This window comes from Aotus nancymaae, unplaced genomic scaffold (genome assembly GCF_030222135.1).
Source record: "Aotus nancymaae isolate 86718 unplaced genomic scaffold, 86718_ANA_hifiasm-v0.15.2.pri h1tg000108l, whole genome shotgun sequence".
NCBI classification, from domain to species: Eukaryota; Metazoa; Chordata; class Mammalia; order Primates; family Aotidae; genus Aotus; species Aotus nancymaae.
Window position 1 is genome coordinate 14008339 of NW_026988523.1, and position 16913 is coordinate 14025251.

The 16913-nt window shown below is 53.9% G+C and overlaps 1 protein-coding gene across 1 annotated transcript in view; it reads left to right on the top strand.

Moving 5' to 3' along the window:
- CACNA1E (calcium voltage-gated channel subunit alpha1 E) overlaps positions 1–16913 on the top strand; it is a 336624-nt gene that overhangs the window by 255663 nt on the left and 64048 nt on the right. Inside the window, exons 18-25 of the mRNA XM_064370632.1 lie at positions 57–154; positions 5030–5086; positions 6236–6886; positions 7257–7567; positions 11586–11745; positions 12826–12955; positions 13635–13694; positions 14417–14523. Coding sequence (XP_064226702.1) covers positions 57–154; positions 5030–5086; positions 6236–6886; positions 7257–7567; positions 11586–11745; positions 12826–12955; positions 13635–13694; positions 14417–14523 — 1574 coding nt within the window. The remainder of the gene's footprint in view (positions 1–56; positions 155–5029; positions 5087–6235; positions 6887–7256; positions 7568–11585; positions 11746–12825; positions 12956–13634; positions 13695–14416; positions 14524–16913) is intronic.

Genomic DNA, 16913 nt, shown 5'->3' on the forward strand with positions numbered 1-16913 from the left:
GAAGCTACTCTCCTTCCTGGGGATCCCAGGCCAAGCCATCTCTGCTTTGTGTCTAGGATGAACAGGAGGAAGAAGAGGCCTTCAACCAGAAACATGCACTGCAGAAGGCCAAGGAGGTCAGCCCGATGTCTGCACCCAACATGCCTTCGATCGAGTGAGTCAGCTGCCCCCTTCACTGATCCCTGAGCTCCTGTGCTAACAACCAGTTCATCAACTCACAAAACAATTGGTTATAGGAGTGCACCTGTTCCATGCCAGGAACTGTGCCTGAGAATACAGCAGTGAGCAAGACAGGATCTGTTCTCATGGAACTGTTAGCCAGCGAGATAGATAATAAACACACACATCATTTCAGATAGTGACGGGTGCTATACGTAAATGAAGCAGGGTCCTATGGCAGAGAAGGACAGGAGCTGGCTGGGAGCAGCCTGTGTCAAGCCAGAAGAGATTCCCTCAGGAGGCGCTGTTTGCAGCAGAGACCCAAATGTGTGGACGGCGGTCATGTGACATTTTGAAGGCATAGTGTTCCCCAGCAAGGTCCTGCATGGCTGATGTGTAATTAATGAGGAGAAACAGAGACAGGGCCAGGGAGGGGGCAGGGGCCAACTCTGAGGTCCCTAAAGTCCAAGTGGAAGAGTTTAGCTTTTATTCTAGCTGAAATCACAGGAGGACTTCAAGTGGAAGGATGAATAGGATATGACTGACACTTTTAAAAAGGTCATTCTGTTCTGTGGAGCATAATGGACTGTAGGGGCCAGAGTGGAGGCAGGGAAAGAGTCGGCTCTCAGAGTAAAGTAGGTGAGAGGGGATGGGGTTTAGACTAGGGTGGGGGAAATGGAGGAGGTGAGGAGTGATCCCATTCAGTCTGTAGTTGGGAGAGAGAGCCAACAGGATGAGCTCATGGATTAAACGTGGCAGGGGTGAGGATGAATAAAAGGGAAGAAAGAAAAACTGATCGCAGGTTTGAATGTTTTGAGGGCTAAGCAATGGGTTGGAGGGCGGTGGTAGTTACCGGATCCCTGGAAACTGGTGGAAATCTAAAGTTCATTTTGAGACACTTCTAAGGCATCCAAGCGTTGAGTAGGCTATTGGTTACCTGGATCTGGAGCGAAGAAAAGTCAGAATTAAAACAATGATTTGGGGGAGGTTATTCGCCTTTAGATGGTATTTAAGCCATCAGTATGGGTCGGATGACCCAGAGACCCAAATGCTGAGGACAGTGGCTGACAGTGCTCCTCCTGCTTAAGAGGAAAAACAAGCCCAGGAGACCAAGGGAGTGCGAACAGGAGGCAGGAGAAAGAACAGGACGCACAGTGTGCTGGAAATCCGTGAAGGAAAACTCCGCGGGAAGGAGGAGTGGGTGCCGGTGCTACATATTGTAGAAAGATCACATACGATGAGGAACAGAAAAGGGACCGTTCCATATGGAAAAATGAAAGCTGTTAGTGACCTTACAGGAGCCGTTTCAGTGGCCAGGTTGGAACAGAACCCAGTTGAAGTGGACTAGGGAGATAACAGGAGGTGATAAAGGAGAGCGGTGAATCCATTCCTTCGGGGATCCAGCCTGGACCTGTGGTGGAGCTACAGGCAGGTGGCGTGGGCCCTGTGTGGCCTAGTCTCTGCGTGGTGACAGGGGGAGGTGTTGGAGGAGAGACTGGGAAGTGACTGTGGAACCACATAGCTCCTGTTGTTGCATCTGGGCCTGCATGAGGACTGTGTGCGTGGTCAGTGGTGCTGGGGCATCTGTGGGAGGGTCTGAGACCCCCAGGAGGTGGAAATCTATCCTGGCAATGCCCCTGTCATTGTTAGTTGAAGCTAGTAAGAGAGGAGCCCTAGGTTAGCTAGAGCTTGGGTGAAGGGCTCCCAGGCAGCCTCTTCCTTGCCTTGTGCGGCATGCCAGGGTTGTGACAGGGGGACCTCCCTCCCTGCATGGCCATCATCTTGCCTTTGCCTTTTGAAACTCAAGGCCTGGCCCCTAGATCCCTCTTCTGTGAGTGAGAGAGAAAAATTCCCTTCCAAATTGTTAAAAATTGACAGGGAAATGCCAAAGATTGATAGGGAATATTCCTCTCTGGAATATTCTCTGGGCCTTGAGTAATTTCTACTCCACCTTCCCTGAACTCATGAGTTTGGGTTAAAAACACATACAGGTATCCAAAAATGTGGATGGGTAGGACTGGCTGTCACTTAGGAGTGGGTGGTTCTATTTACTGAGATGAAGAAGCCTGGGGGAGAAGTGGGTTTAGAGAGATGTGAGTTGGGACGATGCTTGGCCCAGAGTAGAAGCTCACTATTTCTGGAATGAAAGAATGAATGAAATGTGGGTAGACACAGGGCCGTGGGAATGGAGCAGAGTGTGCATCATCAGGGCACTGCAAGGTGGAAGGAGGTGATGCAAACATCCAAGACCAGCAGAGACCCGGGCTTTGGTGCTGTACATGTGCTGCTGGTGTGGAGCCACCTCCGGGTGTGTGTGCCCTGCTTAGCCGTGTGCACTCTGCTCAGGTATGTGTACCCTGCAGAGATGTGTGTGCCCTGCAAAGATGTGTGCACCTGTGTGTCCTTTGCCCAGGTGTATGTGCCCTGCACAGGTGTGTCTACATTGCTCAGATGTGTGTGTCCTACACAGGTGTGTATCCTCTGCTCAGGTGTGTGGGCCCTGCACAGGTGTGTGTGCATTTTGCTCGTGTGTGTGCCCTGCTCAGCTGTGTGTGCCCTGCACAGATGTGTGTACACTGCTAAGATGTATGTGCCCTGCTCAAGTGTGTGTACACTGCTCAGGTGTGTGCCCTGCTCAAGTTGTGTGTGTACTGCTCAGGTGGGTGTACCCTGCTCGTGTGTGTACACTGCTGGCGTGTGTGTGCATTTTGCTTGGGTGTGTGTGCCCTGCTCAGCTGTGTGTACCCTGCACAGATGTGTGTACGTTGCTCAGGTGTGTGTGCATTTGCTTGGGTGTGTGTACAGTGCTCAAGTGTATGTGCCCTGCTCAGGTGTGTATGCCCTGCACCAGTGTGTATACACTGCTCAGGTGTGTGTGTCCTGCTCAGGTGTGTGTGCATTTTGCTCGGGTGTGTGTGCCCTGCTCAGCTGTGTGTGCCCTGCACAGATGTGTGTACATTGCTCAGGTGAATATGCCCTGCTAAGGTGTGTGTACCCTGCACTGGTGTGTATACACTGCTCAGGTGTGTGTGCCCTGCACTGGTGTGCGTACACTGCTAAGTTGTGTATGCCTTGCTCAGGTGTTCATGCCCTGCTTGGGTGTTGAGGCGAAACTGCTGATTTCTGGACTACACTTTAAGTGCAAACATGACTGTCCATGGAGAAACAGAAGGAGCACTGTTAAAAACCAAAGTGCCTGAGTGCTAGTTATATTTCTGTCACTAATATACTCCGTGACCTCAGAGAGACAACCACTCCGATCCCAGAACCTCTATTTCCCCATCTTTGAAATGAGAAGAATGCCACCTGCCCTTCCTATCCACAAGGCTATTGTGGGGTGTACACAAGGTTGCATTCACACGAGTTGGAGCCATGCGGATGCTTCTCTGTGTGATTTCAGGTATGAATGTAAGTTTGAATCTGTGCATGTGTGAGTAGAGGTGAATGCCCATGTTTGTGTGCGTGAGAGAAAGAATCCACGTATGTACACTCTTACACACATGCTTCTGGATAGCTGGTATTTGAATATTTGAGAATTTGCAAATAGATGGTGTGATGTGCTTTTCCGAGCAGGTGTGCATGCTGCCTGTCTCGAGCTTATGCTTCCACTTCTGTATCTGCCCGTGCTTCTCGGCACTCCCGCCCCCACCTGTGCCTTGTTGCATTGTCGGCCCCTGATGCTGAGGGATGTATTCAGCTGAGGAGCTCACAGGCTTCTCCACAACGATGTCTGCATCAGTGGGTGCTCCTGGGCAGCCACACACACGTGCACTGTGCATCTTCCAGACACCCAGAGTGGGCCTCTAGCTGCCTCTGCTCCCTCAGCCCCACCGTGTGTGGGGCTCCTCTGCAGACCTGTGAGAGGTGACAGTTGAGTGGGATTAATTTGCCTAGCATGTTTTTCGTGGTTGGGCATCAGCTTTATCAGGAGAGAGCAGCATTTGCCAACCTCCCAGGTCCAAGTAGGGCCCGTTGGGCTGGACTGAGTTCATCAGGCCAGTAACTGGGGCAGGCTTACTGCAAGGATAGTCCAGATGTGCTGTCCTCTACCTGAGCATTGACCCTGTGCTGACAGCTTATTTTCCAGGTGTCCTGTCTGCTTTTGTGGGCACAGCCCATACATTGCCATTCGAATGTTGTGTTTGAAAAAACACAATATGCACATGGAAGAGAGTTTTCTCTGTACAAGGCTGTGAAGGTTAATACTGTGCTCTGCCCAGCTGAACATAGAACAGGGCCTACAGCCAGGGCCTCTGCATTGCTCAAATGCGGAGGTCACTGCTCACATCCTGGAGTACACGGATGGTGACCTACGGAAAGATGGCGCTGCCTCTGACCATGGACCACTTTGCAGCCTTGACATCGTGCATGGCAGAGCATTTGCTCCCCTGCATGTTAGTGAAGCTGGGTCAGGGTCTGCTATGGGAGTGATGAGCTCTGGGGAGCCACACCCGATGAATGTGCTATGCTAGCCCTAGAAATGAGTGCGGGGAGGGGAAGAAAACGACTCAGCAACGTCTACAGGATTTCCACAGTAGGAATCTGAAGGATGTGTAGGTGGAAGTGTGCGTGCCTGTGGGGCATGATGTTTGAGCATCTGGAGCTGTGTATCCTATGAAATGGCATAGCCTTTGTGCCTGTGCATGTGTGCTTCAAAAACTAGATCCATGTATTTGCACATAGCAAGGAATCGAAAGTCACTCCATTGGAGAGTCGAACACTGGGGGTCTACAGAGGGCAAACAGGCACATGGAGAGCCGATGGCCACGCAGAGGACTCTGCGCCCCGCTCCGGAAATCTGCTGATGGCTGTGGGGCTTGAGGTTCCTAGAGGTTGGGGTGAACTGAACCTGTTCGTTTTTCTTCCCCAGAAGAGACAGAAGGAGAAGACACCACATGTCGATGTGGGAGCCACGCAGCAGCCACCTGTATGTGTGTACCAGTTTGCGTGTTTGTGAGTGGTTACGTGTGGGCGTGGGACAATGTGTCATTGTCCTTGCCGTAGACAAAGTGGCACCGGGTGTGCATGTCAGTGTGTGCCTTGGTGTGTGTGTGTGTGTTCCGTGCACATGATCTGTGGATATGCCCTCTGCACCTCTCAACATGTGCTTACATCAGTGTGTGTCTAAAGTATGTGACCTGTGCATTTTTCCCTCCTCTGTCTGGCTTGTGAGTGGGTATATGTCGTGTTAGTGTTGGTGGGTACACCTCTCATGTAGGCAGTTGTGTATAGCTACGTGTGGGCCTCTGTGAGGGTGCGTGTGGGTACATGTGTGTGTCCCCTTCACAGTCTGTAGGTGTGCACCCAGGCACAGGTGGGGGGAGGAGGTGACTGTCCCCTCCACCCAGCGAGCCCTCTCCTGTGTTGCTCTTCTGCACGTGTCTTGTTCGTGTGTTCCTGCTGCCCCATGAATACTCCTCTAGGCCCCTGGGCTGAAATGTTCGATTGTGGTTTTGAGTATGAGCTGCTGGCGGTCTCTGCACCTAGTCTTCTGTGGCTTTTATTAGCTATTGTAGAAGAGACTCCCAGCACTCTTGCTTTTGAGGGTGATATCAAGACTTTGTAATAAGTCTGCTTGGCACTCTTCTCACCCTTCCATGGTATCTGACCATTTCAGCCCTCGTCATCCCAGGAGGTTACCTGAGAGGGAAGGGAGAGGAGGGGGAGAGAGGAGGAAACAACTTTGACCTTGAATCAAGGGCCATAAGCAGATGCCCCGAAAGCAAGGAGAGCAGGGCAGTGAAGATGTGGTAAGCCTGTGGACTGCTGCCCGGCCCCGGCAGGCCCTGGGGAACTTGGAACGCCTCCCAGGGCTGACGCCTAGCCACCCCTCAGCTACTGCAAAGCAGAGATTGGAGTGGAAAGTGCCCAGGCTGGGAGGCAGCCGGCCGATGAGCTCCTCAGGTGTGGCCCGCCCACTCCTCGCATCTTTCTGTGCTTCCTGTCTGCAGGTCCTGGGCGCTCCCATTTGCTCCCACCATGTGTCCCGCCCTCTCACATGGCCCCTGCGGCCACCCTCCCTCCCTGCCTGCAACTTTCGGGCTCTGACCGAGGCCTTGCCCTTTCCCCTTGGCAGGAGGGAGCGGAGGCGCCGGCACCACATGTCGGTGTGGGAGCAGCGCACCAGCCAGCTGAGGAAGCACATGCAGATGTCCAGCCAGGAGGCCCTCAACAGGGAGGAGGCGCCACCCATGAACCCGCTCAACCCCCTCAACCCGCTCAGCCCCCTCAACCCACTCAACGCCCACCCCAGTCTTTATCGGAGACCCAGGGCCATCGAGGGCCTGGCCCTGGGCCTGGCCCTGGAGAAGTTCGATGAGGAGCGCATCAGCCGTGGCGGGTCCCTCAAGGGGGAGGGAGGGGACCGATCCAGTGCCCTGGACAACCAGAGGACCCCCTTGTCCCTGGGCCAGCGGGAGCTGCCGTGGCTGGCCAGGTCCTGTCATGGGAACTGTGACCCGACTCAGCAGGAGGCTGGGGGAGGAGAGGCTGTGGTGACCTTCGAGGACCGGGCCAGACACAGGCAGAGCCAGCGGCGCAGCCGGCATCGCCGCGTCAGGACGGAAGGCAAGGAGTCCTCCTCGGCCTCCCGGAGCAGGTCTGCCAGCCAGGAACGCAGTCTGGATGAAGCCATGCCCGCTGAAGGGGAGAAGGACCACGAGCTCAGGGGCAACCATGGTGCCAAGGAGCCGACGATCCAAGAAGAGAGAGCCCAGGATTTAAGGAGGTGAGTGAGTGCACAGAACACAGGCCACTGTTAGGCGTTTCTCAATATAAGCCTTTCTGAGCTCCAGTTCCCCCTTTTATAAAATGGAAATGATGCTGCACACTTCATGAGGCACTTATGAACATAACAGGCAGTGGGCTCTGTCCACCTGAGAACGAGGGCCTGTGGAAGTGGGTTGTGGATGGAAGGACGGGAATAGGCAGTGGGCTATGGGTCTCGGTGCCTCTGCCTGGCTGGGTGGGGTGGAAGGCAGTGGTGGCCTTGTGCTCGTCAGCCTGCCCGAGCTTCCCCGCCTTCCCCTCGTGCCAGGCACACCTGCCGTTTGGAGACAGTGTCTGAGCACCAGCTCTCTCCTCCTGTTTCTTCACAGGACCAACAGTCTGATGTTGTCCAGGGGCTCCGGGCTGGCAGGAGCCCTTGATGAGGCAAACACCCCCCTAGTCCTGCCCCATCCTGAGCTGGAAGTGGGGAAGGACGCGGTGCTGACGGAGCAGGAGCCTGAAGGCAGCAGTGAGCAGGCCCTGCTGGGGGATGTGCAGCTAGACATGGGCCGGGTCAGCCACAGCGAACCCGACCTCTCCTGCATCACGGCCAACACAGACAAGGCCACCACCCAGAGCACCAGTGTCACCGTCGCCATCCCCGACGTGGGCCCCTTGGTGGACTCAACCGTTGTGCACAGTGAGAGCACAGTCCCTGTCCCCCTCCACCCCACCCCATATCCTGTCTGGGGGTGGGGACAGTGGGCTCTGGGGCCATTCCAGTAAAGCCACATGGAAAACACCACCAGGAGGAGTAAAGCATCCTTCAAGAAGTAAAAACGAGTAGCAGAACAAAAATAAGCTAGAGTTCTCTCCATCTTAAACTGTGCCCATAAAATTCCCCGAAGCTTTTGGTCCCTGTGACCACTCTCGAGTCTTCAGAGTGATCACATGTGATGCCCAGTTGGACATTCAGCTCTTTGATTCGGTGTGAATATTTGCTGTGTTCTCTGTGGTGTGCCAGGTGCTCTGCTGCCCCAGCAGGTGAGGGAGCCTCTGATGGAGTGGACCATGGCTCTGCTCGCTGAGAGACCTCAGAAACACCTCTGTGTCTCTTGAGGCCTCAGTTTGTCATCTACAAAGCGAGAGCATTGAACTAAATGATCTCTGAGGCCTTTCTCTGTACTAATATTTTATTTGCTCTTCTCAACTCTTTTTCTCCCAGGAGCTTTTAGTCACAAGTTCTTCCCATCACAGTTCCGTTAGGCAACAAATGTTAATCAATGATGTCTTAAAGGGAAACACAGCAAAAAAAAAAAACAAAAAAAAACTTAACCTACTTCCCCACCCCTGCCCTGACCCTACACCCCATTCCAGCATTCATCTCATACCCTATCCCTGCCCTGACCCCACACCCCATCCCTGCCCTGACCCCACACCCCATCCTTGCCCTGACCCCGCACCCCATCCTTGCCCTGACCCCGCACCCCATCCTTGCCCTGACCCCACACCTCATGCCTGCATTAATCCCACACCCTATCCCTGCCCTGACCCCACACCTCATCCCTGCCCTGACCCCACACCTCATGCCTGCATTAATCCCATACCCTATCCCTGCCCTGACCCCATACCTCATCCCTGCCCTGACCCCACACCCTATCCCTGCCCTGACCCCACACCTCATCCCTGCCCTGACCCCACACCTCATGCCTGCATTAATCCCACACCCTATCCCTGCCCTGACCCCACATCTCATCCCTGTCCTGACCCCACACCTCATCCCTGCCCTGACCCCACACCCCATCCCTGCCCTGACCCCACACCCCATTCCAGCATTCATCTCATACCCTATCCCTGCCCTGACCCCACACCCCATCCCTGCCCTGACCCCACACCCCATCCTTGCCCTGACCCCGCACCCCATCCTTGCCCTGACCCCACACCTCATGCCTGCATTAATCCCACACCCTATCCCTGCCCTGACCCCACATCTCATCCCTGCCCTGACCCCACACCCCATCCCTGCCCTGACCCCACACCCCATCCCTGCCCTGACCCCACACCTCATGCCAGCATTAATCCCACACCCCATCACTGCCCTGACCCCACACCTCATCCCTGCCCTGACCCCGCACCCCATCCCTGCCCTGACCCCACACCCCATCCCTGCCCTGACCCCACACCCCATCCCTGCCCTGACCCCACACCTCACCCCTGCCCTGACCTCACACCTCATCCCTGCCCTGACCCCACACCCCATCCCTGCCCTGACCCCACACCTCATGCCTGCACTAATCCCACACCCCATCCCTGCCCTGACCCCATACCCCATCCCTGCCCTGACCCCACACCCCATCCCTGCCCTGACCCCACACCTCATGCCTGCATTAATCCCACACCCTATCCCTGCCCTGACCCCACATCTCATCCCTGTCCTGACCCCACACCTCATCCCTGTCCTGACCCCGCACCCCATCCCTGCCCTGACCCCACACCCCATCCCTGCCCTGACCCCACACCCCATCCCTGCCCTGACCCCACACCTCACCCCTGCCCTGACCCCACACCTCATCCCTGCCCTGACCCCACACCCTATCCCTGCCCTGACCCCACATCTCATCCCTGTCCTGACCCCACACCTCATCCCTGCCCTGACCCCGCACCCCATCCCTGCCCTGACCCCACACCCCATCCCTGCCCTGACCCCACACCCCATCCCTACCCTGACCCCACACCTCACCCCTGCCCTGACCTCACACCTCATCCCTGCCCTGACCCCACACCCCATCCCTGCCCTGACCCCACACCTCATGCCTGCACTAATCCCACACCCCATCCCTGCCCTGACCCCACACCCCATCCCTGCCCTGACCCCACACCCTATCCCTGCCCTGACCCCACACCTCATCCCTGCCCTGACCCCACACCTCATCCCTGCCCTGACCCCACACCCTATCCCTGCCCTGGCCCCACACCTCATTCCTGCCCTGACCCCACACCTCATCCCTGCCCTGACCCCACACCCTATCCCTGCCCTGACCCCACACCTCATCCCTGCCCTGACCCCACACCCCATGCCTGCCCTGACCCCACACCTCATGCCTGCATTAATCCCACACCCCATCCCTGCCCTGACCCCACACCTCATCCCTGCCCTGACCCCACACCCCATGCCTGCCCTGACCCCACACCTCATCCCTGCCCTGACCCCACACCTCATCCCTGCCCTGACCCCACACCCCATGCCTGCCCTGACCCCACACCCTATCCCTGCCCTGACCCCACACCTCATCCCTGCCCTGACCCCACACCTCATCCCTGCCCTGACCCCACACCTCATGCCTGCATTAATCCCACACCCTATCCTTCCCTGACTTCATGTCCCATCCCTTTGGCCTCACACCCTCCCTGCCTTAATCCCACCTGCTGCCCCATATCACTGAATTGTGACCACAGGGTTCCAGCTTTGCTGTTTTCCTCCTTCTGTTTCTGTATTTTTTCTCTTTCACATGACAGTTTTCTCCTCTCCCTGTTTTTCTTTCTTCCATGGCTCCCTCTCCATTTCCTCATATTCTCTGCAGTCAGCGTGCCGCCACTGCTCCAAAAAGTGCCATCTCCCACGTCCAGCGCGTGCTTCGGTTGACTTGGGCATGTCTCAGGATCCCAGACTCACAGCTCTTTTGGTGTTTGTTTGCTTTTTTGATTTAATAAGTAAGAAGTGTTTGGGGCCTTCTTTTACGCGAAAGAACGTGAAGAAAGCTTCACTCTCCCTCTGTTCTCATTCCAGAGCTAGTCTTTGGTCATAAGTAAAAACATGTGATAGCAAGGCTTTTGGATACTTCCTATGACTTACTCTTTAGGAGGCCCTGGCGTGGGCCAGGACCACAGGGCTCCGCTGCTGGCACAGGTTCCAGGGTGGAGTCATTCAGTGAGCAGGGAGCAGTGGACGAGGCTGACTGGGGCCCTTTCCCTACTGTGATAGCTTCAGCCTCCTGCCAGTTTAACCCACACTGTGTCTTGAGTATGGAAACAGAGCAGCAGCTGAGAGCTCCACTTGACCTCTGGCTCCTTCATCCCCGCAACCCTGGAATGCAGTCGTGAACCTATACTCACATGAAAATTGCATTCTCATTTCCACATTAATCATGGCCAAAAAAAAGCATAGCCAGAAAGACCGCTGCAAACAGAGTCATGATGTCTTGAAATCTTCCACTGCAGGGTGATTCATTGAAAGGATATGGGATTTTGAATTGGGAACCCACACTAGTTGTATGGCCTTAGGAAACGTACTTAAATTGCCTGAATTTTAGTTTTCCCGTCTGTATCATGGGAGTAATAATACACGCCACTCAGGACAGATTGATGGGGAAATTCAATAAGTGAATATGTACAAAGAGTGCAGAGTCTAACCTTGTAAACTTTATAACAGAAACACCATACTGTTTCTCAGACTCTGAAAGTTCAACCCTAAAAGGGGACACATGATCATAGTCATTTATGTGACATAAAAAGTTATTTCTTATAACATTTGAGGAGGGTAAAAATAAGAAGTGTTGAACTCAATGTCTGGTAGTAAATACCTGCAGCGCGTGCAGGACACCTTGTTAGGGGCGTCCCTGGAGCCCTTTCTCCTCCTCTCCTTTCATCCCCAACTAAACGCAAAGGGTGCCATTTTCACATGCAGCGTGGTTTCTGATTTCAACGTGTTCCTCTTGCAGTTAGCAACAAGACAGATGGGGAAGCCAGTCCCTTGAAGGAGGCAGAGATCAGAGAGGATGAGGAGGAGATGGAGAACAAGAAGCAGAAGAAAGAGAAACGTGAGACAGGCAAAGCCATGGTGCCCCACAGCTCAATGTTCATCTTCAGCACCACCAACCCGTAAGCCACCCTCGCATTGCTCCCTCTTTGGTGCTAGGGTAAACGGCCGGGTGTGAGGCAGGGCAGGGTGAAGGGGAGAGGAAGGATGAGGGTCCAGTCATCTCAAGCCTTCCTGGTGGAGTGTGGCCAGACATCGAGCATCTATGGTGCCCACTGGGTGAGGTGGGTTGGTAAGTTAGACAGCCTCTGAGCTCTGTGTCGATAGCTGAAAGAGTAATGTCATCAGAAAGGAACTCTTCACCTAGTCTTCGGTCAGTAGGTAGCATGGAGGGTGGAAGGAAATCTGCTTGAGATTGTGTCACCAAATGTTCCAGAAGTGGATAGAGCCAAGAATGTGGAGCCTAGAACACTGGATCACCTGTTGGAGTTGAGAGTTTTGGTCACAGTGCTCTACATGTGGAGTTTTGAAATGGTCTGCTCTGAGCGTGCCACTCAGAGGAGATGCAGGGGCATGAGGTGGAGGTGGCAGAGAGGAGTCTGGAAGCTTAGATTCAGGAAAGATGGAATTTGGGAAGAGCATTGCAGCAGGGCTCTGGGAAGGGAGCAGCCTCCTGGGTTAAGGCACGTGAGCCATCCCTGGCTGGAATGCAGAATGTAGAATACAGTTACTTTAACCAGAATAACCTGGGGCTCATGAAAACCCGTTACTGCTGTCATCAGGAATCTTAGAATCAAGATCTATTTTTATGTTTCTTCGTCCTTTGTAATTTCCTTGGGATGTCCCAGTTTCCTTACAGTGGGAGCGTAGATATGGAGATACAGCAGAGGGTGCTGTGCAGCCGCCCTGAGTTGGTAGGCTGATGCTGGCTGCTCCCCATGGCTCAGACGTGCCTGCAGATAATGCATTTTGGCTTGCGTGCTGCAGCCTCTAACCAATCTGATTATCTTCCCCCACTGGGGCTTTAAATCAAGGGTGGTGCCTGAGAAATTAAATTGCTCTCCCTGGCGGCTTCCTTTGGCGAGGGCCTGGCTGTCTGGATGGGGCCGATGTGTGTATGTGGGAAGTGAGGAATAAGGGCATGGGTGCGACGGGGAGCAGTTGGGGAGCGGGTCAGTTCAGCCATGCTCCACCGCCCGCAGGATCCGGAGGGCCTGCCACTACATCGTGAACCTGCGCTACTTCGAGATGTGCATCCTCCTGGTGATCGCGGCCAGCAGCATCGCCCTGGCGGCAGAGGACCCCGTCCTGACCAACTCGGAGCGCAACAAAGTGGGTGCACAGGGGCCATGTGCCAGACTCCGTAGTGCCCTGGTGCCCACCCTCTCCCAGCACTGGAGGTGAACTGAGATGGTAGCAAGGTTGCTGGGAATGAATAAGGATTAGAAATTGTCTGGGAATGAACCATTCCCAGACAAGCCCCTTCCCAGCCCAACATGCTGCAAGGCTCTGCCCTGAACCGGCCAGGGAGCTCTGCGGGGGTCTGTAGCCACCCGTGGGCTGGGATGTGGGTCATGGATGGTGTGTGTGAAGCTGGCAGCTGCAGCTCCACCGCAGGGGCCAAGGCCTCTCCCGGGGGTCCCTCGGGAATATGTCAGGAGATATGAGGGACACAAGGAGGACAGGAGCTGACAAGGATTCCAGGTCCTGAGCCAGAACAGAGGGACAGGTTTGTGGGCAATTCAGACCCAGAAACCTAAGCTCTGGCCAAAGAGAGAAGGCAGCCAAGGAGTGGCCACTGGGTCATCCGGCTCCAGCGGGGCCTGCGCCCCTCCTCCCTGCATTTCTCTCTCAGTCCAGCTAGCGGCTCTCATTCCAAGCCTTTATTCTAGGGCGCAGTGGGTGAGGGCCAGGGTGGGTGTGCACGAGTGCATGTGTCCTGGCAGGTAGGGAGTGCGTGTACCCTGCTGGCCACACGTGGTCATTTCCCTCCGCCATATGTGTCTTTCAGGTCCTGAGGTATTTTGACTATGTGTTCACGGGCGTGTTCACCTTTGAGATGGTTATAAAGGTAAAAGCTTCTAGAGAAAAACTGGGCTCTTGGGTTTGGATGGGTCACCTGTCTGCTCCTCGGGCTAGAGCTCTTCCTCAGTGTTACCACCCACCAGCCAATGGCAGTCCTGACTAGGGCTTCTGCTGCCGCCTCTCTGGCCTCAGAATCCTGAAGAAATCTGTCTCGGCAAGACACGGTGGCATGGATATGTTTGTACTGGTGCAGTCCTGTGGACCTGGCCCAAATGGGAGGCAGGCAACGGGTGTGCAGACGGGCTTGGGCCTGCAGTCCTCGCCCCAGTGCCTGTCCTGGCTGAGCCTGGGTGTGTGCCCAGGCAGAGGGCTAGGTAGAGATGGGTCTTCCTGGGCTTCATCTAGTCCCAGCCACCCTAACACCCCACAGCCTGTCTTGTTCCTGGCCTCATCCATCCGGGATTTTACCCATCTGTGCATATGTGGCAGTGCCCAGTATTCTGAGCCACAAATGAGAGGAGGAATGTGGCAAGGTTCTGTGACAGCCGAGGAGTCTGGTGAACCCTGAGTGGCTATGAGACGGAGGCCTCGGGACTCAGTTATGTGGAGACAGTCTGCTGGCTCTACCTTCTCGTTCTCCAGATTCCAGCATAGGGTTGGTTATGGAGATGGTGGCAGTGGAGGCATTGCTGTGATGAACAGAGCTCAGGGCAAGTACTGCCCGCACCTTCCGGGCTCATTGTGGCTGTTCACATCCTTCTTCTGCAGATGATAGACCAAGGCTTGATCCTGCAGGACGGGTCCTACTTCCGAGACCTGTGGAACATACTGGACTTTGTGGTGGTAGTTGGCGCATTGGTGGCCTTTGCTCTGGCGTAAGTGACTCTTTTCTTGTGTGATTCCCATCCCTTCCCTCTGCCTGGAGACTCCAGCTGATTTGAAGCCCTTTCCAGAAATGCAACATGCAGGGTGATGCCAAAGAATGCCCCTCTGGAAATCTGCTTCCCAGGCACCCTCAGCAGACTTCCTGAGGGCCTCGCAGCTCCAGTTCATGTAACCTGAGAGGCAGAATGGGGGAAGCAGGAGTAGGGAGCGTCAGGAGGGAGAAGTCTGAGGCGCTGGGAATTCCTTTTCTGGAGACAGAAGCATGGGCAGGCACTCAGTGTGGACAGTGCCTCCGTGCACTCAGCAGTGGACCTGGGAACAGCTCATGGGCCCTTTCTTTCTTGAGTGTGTCAAGGAAGCAGCTTGAAAGAAAGATGTAGAAGGTAGAGCAGAGCAAAGTTGAGGATCACGGAATCCTATGCGTGGTGAAGTTTTCTGCTCATGACAGTCGTAAACAAGAGCTCTTCAGGGATGCAAGAACCGTGCTTTTGCAGGAGCCTAATAATATGTTTAACCTCCAAAAGGAAAGGCCTTCCAAACTCTCCTTGATAACATACCTAGGAAAACAGTCTTAAACCATTACCCACCCCATCTTTAGGGGTGTAATGAACTAAATCACCTTCATTACATTTGGGAGATTTCTTTTTCCCACACACACGGATCCAGCTGTGGCCTGTTTTCAATCACATTCTGACATTTCCTGTGAAATCTAGCCAAGGAAAGGGCTCTTCCAGCCCTGGGTGTAACTAGGAAATGGGATGCTCTCAGGGCCTTTGTCCTAACCAGGTGTGTAGAGTGCTCCAGTGGGATGAATGACAGCCTCGGGGTCCTGTCTGTACTTTGTTCATCCTGAGCAGCTTCAGCCTCTTCCAGGAGGTACAACAGACTTCTCGGAGCCATCTCATAAGTCAGTACAAGTGGAAGCGTCATCTGCAGTCTAAGCAAGGCTAGCTACACCACGTGGCACGGCAGGAGAGCTTTCGGAGCTGCTGTCATTGATGGCAGCTGGAAAAGGAGCACAGTATCTTCATACATTTGCCCGTCCAAGTGGTTTTTCCTCCAAAGGCTTGCCCTTCCAAGTGTTTAGAAAGAGATCACGCTTGGAACGATTTGCCCTTCCAAATGTTTAGACAAACAGGGAGGCTGACAGTGCTTCGCCCCAAGCAGTCAGCTCCCATCTCTTATCTTTTCTGGCAGGAAAATAGGTGGAGTGAGAGTTATGGGATATTTCTCCAGTGGCCTCGTGGGGGTGGAGATAGTGGAGGGCTCTCTGTCTTAAGGAGAGGTACAAGGTCCCCAGCTGTGCTAGGTTTGTAGGATCTCCCAGAACCTGCCTCCTCAGCCATGAGAGACCCTTCAAAAGAGAACCACGTTGAGCATAGTCTGTGACCCTGAACTGGGCTGGTGATCAAGGTAACTCCAGTGTCCCTTGTCCCCTTGTGCACATGCTAATTCCATTGTGTGCAGTCACCTCTGCCACCCACAAAAAGAAAGTTTCCTGTCAGATGTGGCTGGCCTGTGCTTGAGGAAATTTTACAGAAGCATGGGGTATTTTCTCAGGCATCTGGGCCCTGTCTGGATTCTCATTGTGCAATGAAAGGGAAGGCAGCTCTGGCTCCATCAAAGGACTTCCAGCTCCCCTGCCCACTTCTTGGAAAGATGGATTAAGATCTGCCTTTGCCCTAAGGAGACTCACTTTTTTGTTAGAGATAAATATTATCTTTGGGTTTTTAAAAGGTCAAGTTCCCTTTTCATTTTATTAATGCATTTGCATAGATTATTCACCATATTGTTCTTCTTATTTGATCTCACTAAAAATCATGTGTCTCTCTTTGAAGTATAAAGGACAAGGAGAGAGAAACATATCAGAAAGAACCCACCATATCTTTAGGAAGAACAGAACAGAGCCCACTGGTGTAACAGGACAGGTTGGCAGGAAAGGTCGGGCTGTGGAACCAGACGGGCCCTCGTTTCAATCCCAGCCCCTCTACTTTCCAGCTTTGTGTCCTTGAGCCACAGCAAAATATTAACCCTCCTAACCTGAGTTCTCATCTCTGAAATGTAGATAAAACAATGTGTGTAAAGTGCTTAGCACGGGGCCTGATGTAGTGTGGGTGATCAATAAATGTTAATTCCCCTCCTCATCCTTCCATTCTCCTATCACATCATGATATCCAAATATAGGAGCAAGTATGTATTGATGCACAGTGTATACCGATAGATGAAGATGTGTGCAGGCTGGTCCAAGACCTAGCTGTCTTATACACACACACCCCACTCGCCTATACCTGTGTGCCTGCCCCTCGTCCACAGTCCAGACATCTCTCCCCAGACCCAGAGCACTGATGATGTGCAGTAGAGCTGTCATCTGTCTTGTTTT